The sequence below is a fragment of the Bos javanicus genome, chromosome 13 (genome assembly GCF_032452875.1).
Source record: "Bos javanicus breed banteng chromosome 13, ARS-OSU_banteng_1.0, whole genome shotgun sequence".
Taxonomy (NCBI): Eukaryota; Metazoa; Chordata; class Mammalia; order Artiodactyla; family Bovidae; genus Bos; species Bos javanicus.
The window spans coordinates 78,525,184-78,536,291 of record NC_083880.1 but is presented as its reverse complement, the minus strand read 5'-3'; the positions used below and the strand labels follow the sequence as shown (position 1 = coordinate 78,536,291).

The window sequence follows — 11,108 nt, the reverse complement described above, 5'->3', positions numbered from 1 at the left end:
ATCACAATGGGGTCTGAAGCAAGTCCACTCAGGGCTTGTTAAATACACTGCTGCAGAGGCCACGCGCTGGTCTGAAGAAAGATTTCAATGAACATCACATTTAAAGGAAGAAAACTAGTTTCCTATTTAAGTCTTAAGAAAACCCCAGAGTGTCCTGGGATGTTTCTGGGTTAATACAGAGGCACCCTGGGTTCTGGATGTGGAATCCACAGTGGGATTGGAAAGCTCTATAATTTAAACATGCTCATTTGCATTTCATGTATATATTTTGTGCTCTTTGGTTTAATTCAGTATTTATTGCCTTGCCGACATGTTGTTTTCTGAAATTTCAATAAAAATAACTTTTTATTGGTGTTTCACTCTACCTGAGACACGAGGAAGGCAGTGGTGGTTTTCTCAAATATCCTGAAGGAAGAAGCCACCCTCACCCCCCACCCCATTCCCCAGGGCCCTTTCCAACGTTGACTTTCTGTGAAGTGGCTGCTCCCATACACGCGGCGGCAGCGGAGGGTGGTGGTGGGGCAGGGCGCCCCTTGGAGTCTCCCCAGGCACCCTGAGTCCTCTCTCCTTGGACACCAGGAAGCCATCCTTCTTGGGCCCTGGGCCCTGTCTAATTTCTGCTCAAGGTTACAAATTTGTTTTTCACACTGGCATCCCACCTTCTCAGGAAAGCTCAGCTGCCTTTTTTTGTACCTGAGACGACAGTGACGGTCCCCACTGTCCTTGCTGGGCGCTCGGGGGCCCCGTGACCACAGGCTGTCTGCCCTGCTAGGCTCCACGCTCTCACTGGGAGGCCACAGCACCTGCAGCTTACTCAGCAGCCAGCTTTGAAACAACCGTAAAACCTTAAAGGACGTAAGGGAACTCTCTGTACTATTTCCTCAACATTCTGCAAATCTGAAATTATTCCAGAAGAAGAAGTTAAAAGAAAAAAAAACACCTTAGGGGAGAGTCCCGTTTGACTTCAGACTACATGAACCCATTCACTGTTACAGCTCCATCAGTTCCACGGCAAATGCGACTCGGGAAGGGGCTGAGAGGCGGTCCCCCAGCGAGGGCACACATGTCAGGTTGAGCAGCTCTTCAAACAACTTGTATAAACTCGTCAAGTTATCCAAGGGCCCTAATACGCTGAAATGGTGAGTTCTGTTACCGCTACTGAGGGATAAGAATAAGAAGAGGCCCCGAAGCTCCAAGTAAACGCACCAGGCGGGGAACGTTCTCGCAGGCCAAAGACACCCACAACCCCAGCAGGCTGTCGTAACCCTCAGACGTGGAAAAGCTGCAGCCCCTCCTGAAGGACAGCATCTGCTTCGCAGCAGCAGGCATGGAAAGAGACACGAGTTGCCCAGCTTGGTTTAGGCCCATTAAGTGAAGAAATGGGAAGCACCCCAAATCCATGTTCTTTAGAAAAAAAGATTTTTATTGTTGCAACTAAAATGCAAACCATCATTTATATGGCAAATTGGAAAACTGTACAGTTTGACAGTTCTGTGAGGTCACAGAAGACCCTGAGACGCGCCCCCCCACCCCCATCATGCATCCACGTATACACACACCTGGAAAGGTATTATACCAAAACACCTGGCTTTTTTGTTTTGTTTTTATTTTTGTAAAAATGGTTTATTCTATGGCCATTGTAAAAAATAATGACCTGATGAGTAAATGTTGGCTTAAGGCATATAGCACAGCAGCTCACTACTTCTCTAACATACGGGCGACAGGACGCAGAGCCATCTGTTTTCCAAGGACAGGAGGTTAAACCAGTATATTCACTTTGAAATGCTACTGTATATACACACCCAAACTACTACATACACATACAGGACTTAACAGAACAGACGCACAGGCCCAGCTCACACACGCTTACAGCCTGGCCCCCAGCCTCATCTGCACCTCACCAAGGCCTGCGGGCAACACCGCAGATGCTCCCCCATGGAAACTTCTTGCAGAGCTTCTAACACGTGAAAGGCAAAAATGTGAAAATGCTGGCAAAAGAGCAGCTCATGAGCCACAGCTGCCTTTTTTTTTCTTGGTAAAAAAAGCCACTGAATGTGGAGGTCATAGGTTCCCCCCACACAGGCGGAGTCCTGAGCACCATCAGTCCCCAGAGTTCGAGGTGGGGGCAGACGCCTCGTGCAGCAAGGCCCCCGGACCTAGAGGGCCACAGGCTGACTTGAAGGGACCGTCGTCCAGGATGTTTCAGGAAGGGCAGTTTCCGACAGTTGCCTTGGTTCCAAATCACGGTCCGCTCAAGCTGAGTGTGAACTTGGGCGCAGTGGAGGCTGATCGCAAAGGTGCGTGTGTGGGTGGGAGGGAGGGAGGGAGGACCCTGCTTCTCTCCAGAGTGCAGGTGTGACTGTGCTTCCCATCCCCTTGGAACGTCTGAGCTGCAGTGCACCCAGCTGGAGCAGGACAGGCTGGGCCTCACTTGAAAGTCACCAGACTGTCGTGCCAGGAATTACGCAACTATCTGTTACTCGAAAACGTCATTCCACTGCTGAATGGCGACTATTTCAGCAACAGTCTAAGGAACCACAGCCACGTAACGATCAGACCGTGCAAAGGGAAACTGGACTTGTACACGGGGCACGCTAGTCAGCAGAGCGCGAAGTATTCCAAGCACGTCATATCTGATGGGGACACAGGAAGATGGGACATGCATCCTAATACACACAGAGGGAGTGGTGGCTGAGATCAAGGTTGAGCAGATAACTGGGGAGGTGAGGAACCAGGACAAAGGAACCTCACACCGTGTCTTAAACAGCCAAGTGTCCATTATCATTATCCCCTTGCTCTATGAACACACGCAGACTTCCTCTCAAGCTCCCCGTAGCATCACGACACGACAGCTCCCAGCCATCCTCCTACTGGGCACTGGTCTATGCAGAGGCTCACGGCAAAGTCCTCCGTTCCCAGCCCGACCTGAGGGTTCACTGCTGTAATTCTGGATGAAGCCCTTGGTGCAAGGCTGACATCAAAAAACTGGAAGCTGTTACTGGTTTAAGAAGACGCTAGTGAACTGTGGATGCCCTCGGGGAAACAATGTAGAAATAAATACGGAGTGGAGAGGGGCTCACTATGGGCAGTCTCCCAGGAGGGCGGAGGGAAGGACTGTGTGCCAGCCACCGAAGGCCCCCATGTGAGGCTCGTCCCGCTGCCCATCCAGGCTGCCCTGCCCCGTGCCACGGGCACAGCACCCTCCCGTGCCCTCTCAGAACCGGGCTGTGGGTCTGGTCGTCCAAGCAGGGGAGGGGGAGGAAGGGGGGACAGTGGAGCCGAGGCCAAGTGCCCAGGAGGGCCGCTTCAGTGCAGACCCGCGGCTCAAGGGCAGCTGCGGCCCTGCCCGCTGCCTCACTCACGGTGGCTGCCTGCCAGGCGGACGAGGCTGGCACTGGGTCAGGCTGTATGTTGCTGCTGAACAGGAACTGAAAAGAAACCAAGTATTTCCAGACGAGCCCGGCACTGCAGAGCTGCAGACGCACGCACACCCTGGCCACCCCCACCTCCCACGAAGAGTTTGATTTTTCACAGGAGCTCTGCCTTCCCAAAAATCACCTCCAAAGAAGAAACTGTTTGCATGCTGCTAAACCGCTGGATGCAAAGACGGTTGCTTAGAAAAGAAGTAAAATGTGAAAAACCAACAAAGAACGAATCACCTTGGGAGGTGATTTCTGTGACCGGAGATTTGAGGCTCCTCCTTGGCCTTTTCCCTAACTTGAACAGCAACACGTTCCAACGGGGGGATTTCTGCTGAGACAGCATTCCTATTCCGGGCCGAGCGGAACCTGCTCCGTCTGGGTCTCGGGGCCTGGGTGGAGGGCCGGCAGCCGCCCTGTGGTGACCTCTGGCCCCAGGGGACCCTGAGTGGGGATGGAGCGAGGCGGGCAGGGCGGGCAGGCCGGCCGAGAGGGGAGGGCTGTATGGGGAAACAGACAGCGGGACACAGCGGGACACCCTGAGCAGAAGCAGAAGCCAGGTTCTGATTCCTAGAGATGGCCTTCGCTGCTCTCCTTCTCCCGGTGGGGAAGTCCGCAGCAGGGGCTGCGCCCAAGCCAGACAGGGTCCGACCCTCAACCCTCTTCTCCAAAGGAATTTACATTCGTACACGTGTGGGAGTCTTTCCCTGGGAAATCAAATAAAAACTGTATCTGGTGACGCCACCTAAGGGCACAAGACAGTTTCGTTAAGTGCGCCTGGTCTTTTCTCCCCACCACCCCAGAAATAACAAAAAGCTGCTTTTTATAAAGGTTAAAAACAACAATGTGTTGTAATTCTATTATTTTTTTTTCAAAAACAAATGAGCAAAAAAAAGGAAAAAAGAGAGAGAGAGACGTATTTGGCATTTCCTCTGCTTACTCCTGAATAGGTTAAGGCCCTGAGATTAGACTCTTCTACTCCTGGGACCACAGCGCCTCCAGACCCCAGTGCATCAATCCCCAGTCCTCTCTCGTTAGCCCTTCACAGTTCCAGACTCTGAACCCTCTGGCCTGCTTCTTCCGGGACAGGCTCAGCGCCTCCTCTGCACTGAGCGCCGCCGCCAGGCGAAGGCCAGGCTCTCTGTAGGCGGCCCGGCCAGCACGTCCGTCAGTGGAAACAGACCCTGTAGCAGAGGTACGCGCCGGCCGTGAGGACCGTGGCCACGCACACGTTGACCAGGAAGGGCTTCCAGTGGCTCAGCGGCTGGTCTCGCTCCTCTGCGGGCAGCGACGGCTCCCCCTGCGCAGGGTCTGCGCCCACGACCCGCCTTCTGACTTCAGTGTCTTGACTCGCGCTGAGGAGTGAGGGGGCAGAGAAGGGTTACTCACCCGGGAAAACAATGGCAAGGACGCTATTACCATGGGAAGAGCTGTAGGGAAGGGGAGCCCCCTGGAAACGGCCTGAAGACGCGGATACTGGCCGGAAGGCTGCCTGTCACCACCTCCTTCCCAGGGCCCGACTGTAGGGCCAGGGCAGGGGTCTGGGGCGAGGCCTGGGTGCATGTGGGCTCCCCCCGGTGCAGGCGCTCAGGGTCTCGGCCCGCTCCATGGTCTCCTGGCATCCTCTGGCTTTCAGCGCCCAGATCCACGCTTCCCTGCTCCTCACTTTCACCCACGGAATGTGGAGGGCACCTCTCCCCACGGTCTTCATGAATACAGAAACAGGACACGTGACACTGACATGACACAAGCCGCGTGCCGGCACCTCTCTCACCCGTGGCCCACAATGAGCCCTCGGGTGGAGCACACCGGTCCACCCTCGAATGTCAGTGGAGGCCCGGGAAGCCGGGCACAGCCTCCCGCACTCAGGATCTGCTCTGGGAGGCTCCACCGGACAAGTGTCTCTAGAGCCCCAGAACCAGAGGTGCATGAAAAGTCCTGGGAGTAGGTTCATGGGTGGGGACTCAGGTCTGGAAGCCAGCATTTGGCAAAGTAACCAGGGAAGATCTGGGTGGCGAGCTTAGCTGGAGGGCCTGGCGGGGCACACACCATGCGTAACCTGCTCTCTCATGCATGATGTTCCCAAGCCCAGCCACAAGAATACACTCTGATCCCGTCTTTCAACAGCTGCAGAACATTCAGCACAGGGAGAAAGCCCTCCCGATACACTCCCTGGATACAGAATCAACCCACCTCTAGTTTTTCACCATTACAGGTGATGCCAGCATGAACACCTCTGCCTACACACCTCTGCACTCCGCACGCCCGCTGAGAACTGCTGCAGGCTGAATCTCAAGGTGCAGACAAACGTGAGGTCAGAGTGGGCGCTAATCTTAAGCTGCCCTCTAAAACAGCAGGTACTGAGGGCACTGCTTTCACGGGCTCAGGCTGACCCCTGTCCATCCTTCGAGCTCCTGCACAACGCCACCTCCTGCAGGCAGCCCTCCTTGACCTCCCAGGCAAGGCTGGGTGACTCTTCTCTAAGGCTGACCACCTCAGAGTGCACCTCCATCAGTCCCGTCCATGGGGCCCCCACCACAACCTACTGTTCCCTTCCCAACAAGGTGGTCCAGAACACAGAGCAGGGGCCCTGGTCTAATTATCTCATTTCTCACAGGCATCAGTAGGTGCTCAATAATCTTTCTCAAACTGTAAGGAAGCAAAACGACAATCAAAGCTGCATGAAAAGGTTAAGTTCTGGGGGCTGAAGGTACGTGGTCAAGCCTGGACATCAGTTTCAGGACCTGCCCGAAGCCCGGCTCCTGTTTTCTGTCGCCGTCAACACTGGGCCACCTGTCGCGCCGGAGCCCCGGTTCCGAGAGGCACCACCAGGTGGCGCCAGACCCCGCTGCAGTCAGTCCCTCTCCCTGCCAACCTGTACTCAGTCCAGAGGCTCCGCCAACCAGCGGCGGCGGAGGCGCAGAGCTGGTCCAGGGCCCGTCTCCCCAAGGACACAGAAGTACCAGTTGCCAAGAGGAGGCTGCCCGCCCCCGCCCCCTCCAGTAAGCCAGGACCCTCTTCCTTTACCTCTCCAGGCTGCCGGGGGCATTTAACGGGGCTCTGGTTGCTTCCTGGACGGGGCCGTCTTCTTTATCCTCCTCCTCAGTGTCATCCTTTACCCACTGATGGTTGGGGAAGAATTCCTTGCACTTCCCGTTGTGTGGCTCCAGGACTCGCTTGGGGGGCCGGGGAGGTGGGGGGACGTGCTCAGGTGGGGGCTCCAGATCCTCATGGGAGAGCTCTTTCCATTGCTCCTTGAAGAAGCAGCAAGAGGAAGATTTCACAGTTGGTGATTTGTCAGGAAATCTGCTCCCTTTCAAGTGAGCAGAGGTGAGGGCTACATGAGGGGCCTTTCAGCTTCTTGGGTCTCCAGCCATGTGCTTGGAAGATGAGATCTTTGGAAAATAAAGTCTATTCTCCCTATTAATGCTCTCTGTGTGAGCACTTCAAAGAAACTGGAACATGGTGACAATTTCCACAACTTTCTAGCTAAACAGACTTAAACATGAAGTCTAGCTATTTCCCCTGACATGTGACATTATTTCAACTTTGACAGTGAACAGCCTCCTTTAGAGACAAAAGTTTAAAACCAGCACACCCGGATTAAAGCAAAAGGAATGCTGACCTGCACCGAAGAGTCTCCCATGATGAACTTGGCGCCCTCGATCACAGCCAGGTAGGAGAAGCGGAGCTGGTCTGCTGTCTGGATCAGTCCCATCCGAAATTTCCGCATTTCTAACAAAACTTTCTTGATATCAACAGAAGAAGGGTCTTTCCTTTTGTCCATCTGAAAGCCAAAGAGGAGACACAGCTGAGTGAGGTCTGGGTGTCAGGTACAACACAACTGTACACGTCCTAGGGGAGCGTGAGCGGGAAAAGTGTGAGGGAAGGGGATTCTCTGGCTTCCACATCAAAATTAAAAGCACTGCTCCAAATGAAGCTGTTTAGGGTAAAGCTCCCTTGATGGGAGGGAAGCTGCTAGAAAGTCAAGACCAAAGCTGGCTGATTGCAGACAGTGACAGAGGGCCGCGGCCAGATCAGCCTGGAGGTCACTGCATGCTCCCTCTGCTTCCTGTGGTCTTGAGGGCCGTCTTACCAGCAAGAGGCAGGTGTCAGCCAGGCAGAAGGTGCCTGACCTGCCGATGCCAGCACTGCAGTGAACCACGATGGGGCCGTGCTCACGGCTGAGCGAGCCCGACTCTCGGACTTTGAAGAGAAAGTTCAGAAACGAGGCCGGCGATTCGGGGACTCCGAAGTCAGGCCACGTGGTGTAGTGGAAATGTAAGATCTCTCGGGTTTCTCGAGACTGAAAGAGAAATACACACGTGACGACTCTCAAAGAATCACCTGAGTGAGAAGCACTGACTTCAAGTAAGCGTGAAGCGCCTTTCGACGTGCCTGCCTCCACAAGGAGTCTTTGTTCCCAGATTCTCTCCTCGGGACCACAGACTCAGCGGACAAGATCCGAGACCCAGGCAGGTGCCAGGCTGCTCCTGCCAGCTGCAACACTTTTGCCTCCAGGAGCCCTCATCTCGACGCCCCTCTCCCTTCTGCCGTCTTCCAGGTCACAATGACTTCTCTCTGTAAGTCAAAGTGATGCTGCACTACCGCCCACAGCAGTCTTGTCATCAGCGCCTCGGGGTTTCACACCAAAGAGTGGAAATGTAACCCCAGGTGTGGGGCACCAGCTCTGGGGAACTTGGGGCTTTACGAGGCGATCGGGACGTCTCAGAGGACTGTCATTTTACAGAAAAAGGTTACTGACTCGGTCCCCAAAGACTGGAGGCTGCACGTGTGACCTTCTGAACAGACGGTCAGTGAGGAAGGGGTGTCATAAGACCAGCTGGCCCGGCCCCACAGTGAGAGTCTATGTGCTCCCGCGCTGGGTGCCTGGGCTCCCGGAGCTCTCGCATGCAACCCCACTAGTCCAGTTACTCCCATGCTCCAGATTAGAAGCCTGAGGCTTGGCAGGCACCCCCCTACTAGGTAGGGAGCAGGAGTTTCAATCTGAGTTGCCTGACTCCAGACCCCGCGTTCACAGCCTGCTGCAGGGACCCTTGAAGGTGGACCCTGACACTTGTCCCCGAGTGTTTCTCCTCGTGGCCCCATCAGCTCCCAGGGGAACTGTGAGGACGGCCTCTGGGGCTGATTCCAGCTCTGCTCCTCTGAGACTCCACTCCCAGGGCAGATAGCGGGCTGCCAGGGGGCGATGGTCAAACCGTGGTTCTCATTGAGGAGAGCCCTCACGCTAAGAGCCCACAGTCATGGGAGCCAGTCACGGGGCAAGTAAGGCCTGAGACAGGAATCCCACCAGCAGCATGGAGCCAAGGGCCACGCCGGCACCCAGGTCGCCTGCAGAACAGCTGATGGAGAAACACTGGGCCAGAGACCTGGTGGCCGACAGTGCCCCTCCCCTCATTTGGCAAATGCCCACCATGTGCCTCCTGGGTGCCAGGTGCCACGAGGGAGCGACTCGGCCCTGCCCTCTTCCCCGAGCTCATGCCTCCAGTACAACCACCCTCCCTGACCTGAGGGTGACAGAAACGTGGGAAAGGACCCACAACAAACAGCAAGGACCTGACACCTGCAGAGAACACACACGGGTCACCCCGCACCAGCCATGACACATGCTGGTATCTTCCTGCAGAACTGGAACCAATCTGCTGATCACATCAGGATAACTTCGAGAACCACGCAGACAGCTCCACGCCTTCCTCCCTAGAAAACGACCTCCTTACATACTTTAATGGTTTAAAAAACAAACGTGTCTTCCTTTTTTTGGGGGGGGGTGGGTAAGAAAAGCACTTAAAAACAGATTTTAAAAAAATGGAATAAGAAAACAGGCCCAAAGCAAGTTCCTTCCTTAAATTCTTGAAAAGGTGTGGGTCATCTGTTTACTCCCTCCCTCATGCCTGCCCACTTCTTTCTCAAGGAATTCATTCCAGACGTACGCGTGAACAGATCCACAAGGCTCAGAACAGACTTTTTTTTGAAAACCACATTCTGTTAGAGCAAACAGATCTCCCCCAAACCTCTCTGCTCTGACGCCCAGATAGCGCGAGCCTCTTCTGCTCCGGTTGAATTCCATTCTCTTCAACGAGCGAAAGAAATTTTCTCAAGAGTTTATCAGAAGTCATTCGTAACGCCAAGCTCGCAAGTGCTCAAAAGCATTAAAAAAAAAAAAAGTCTACCACACAATCCTCCAGGCACATTCCAACCCTCTGCCAAGATTACTCCTGAAAACTGCCCGTCTCAGCCCCTCCATCGGTCAGCGCGGGAGCCTGTGTGCGCCCCCCAACCCTCCCCCTGCCGCCACTCCCCACCCCCACCCCCCAGCTGCAGCGTCCAGCAGGGCGGGACCTGGCCCGGCACAGTTCCCCGGAGCCGCAGGGTTTCCACCTCTCCTCCACGCCCAGGCACCTGTGCGGAGCTCTCCATCTCACTCTCACTATGAACCCACCCCAGGAGCCACAGCGACCACAGAGCAGAAGTCGAAAGTTAAGCTGCGAATGAAGACAAGGCCGGAGCAGACCCTGCCCATCAGCCCGCCCGCAGCCCTGGGGGTCCGTGCTCCTTCAGCCCCGCTGGAGCCCGCGAGCCCCTCACGGCGTGTTCTGGGCCTGCATTGCTCACACCACACACAGACCGCTGCGAGAAGCCTTCCAAAAGCCCGGGCTGCGGGCAGACTGACACGCGGGGAGACACGGTGCCCTTGGCTCAGGGCCGACAGTTTGAGGAGGTGGGCCGTGGGACTGCACCAGGCTGGGGTGCCCGCGTCTGAGGGAGCCCCCCGGAGCTCCCCTCCATGGTCTCCGTCACCGGTGGGGGCACAGGCGAGCTCTGCAGCCTCCCAGTGAACGGGTCCTCAGCGGGGCTGCTTCCAGCAGACCCAAGAGGTGGCCCAAGGCCATCATTTAATGAGAGCCGGCCCCTGGTGTTATAAACTCCCCGCCACCCCCGCCAGAAGCCCAGGACTTCATCTAGAAACTTTACACTGACCACAAACTGGGCCTTTCTTCTGTCACTGCCGATTAGTGACTGTGGATGAGAGGCCCGCGTGCTCTGCTCGTGTTAACTCCCAGGCTATCATGTTAGACCTTCTGTAGTTGGTCCGAGGTAAAAACCTACCCTTTCCCCTAAGAACTGGTGTTAGCTGGGACTGAGAGTTCGTTCTGTGGAAAGGGAGGTACTAAGACTTGTCCGCCCCCCAGACACTGCTGGTCACCTGGCAGGTAAGCAGGTAGGCGCTGCTCACCATGGTGTGAAAACCGCATCTTGCTCAGAGCTCAGAAAACCACTGGTGCTAAGTAAGTCGCAACTGAAACAACACCTCAAGGAGATGTCACCAACGGGCCCGCCCCGGGCACTCAGGCGTGGGTCGTACTCACCATGAGGTTCTCCAATTCCAGCTGTCGTACTGTGTAATAGGACTTAATGTCTTCCGAGATCAATGTCAATTTCAAATTTGTGTCTTCAAAGACCATTTCTCTCTCTTCTTTCTGTGGCCAGTACTGTGCACATTTTAACTAGAACAGAAAACAGCGCCCAGTTACTGTGAGCAATGGACTGTCTATCTATGGAGTGTGGAGTACTGTCCATGAGCTTTATGGTAACCACCAAACCGAGGGTTTTCTGACCTTGGAAGCTGACATCAGTGTAAGCTGCCTGCCTCCTGGGGAGATGGGGCCA

General features: G+C 55.0%; 1 protein-coding gene across 1 annotated transcript in view; it reads right to left on the bottom strand.

Moving 5' to 3' along the window:
- Positions 1-1,402: 1,402 nt before the first annotated feature.
- The window catches only part of PTPN1 (protein tyrosine phosphatase non-receptor type 1), a 63,606-nt gene continuing 53,900 nt past the window's right edge, over positions 1,403-11,108 (bottom strand). The window contains exons 5-9 of the mRNA XM_061437951.1: positions 10,808-10,945; positions 7,516-7,725; positions 7,045-7,206; positions 6,447-6,673; positions 1,403-4,774 (exon numbers count right to left, since the gene is read on the bottom strand). Coding sequence (XP_061293935.1) covers positions 4,588-4,774; positions 6,447-6,673; positions 7,045-7,206; positions 7,516-7,725; positions 10,808-10,945 — 924 coding nt within the window. The 3' untranslated portion in view covers positions 1,403-4,587. The remainder of the gene's footprint in view (positions 4,775-6,446; positions 6,674-7,044; positions 7,207-7,515; positions 7,726-10,807; positions 10,946-11,108) is intronic.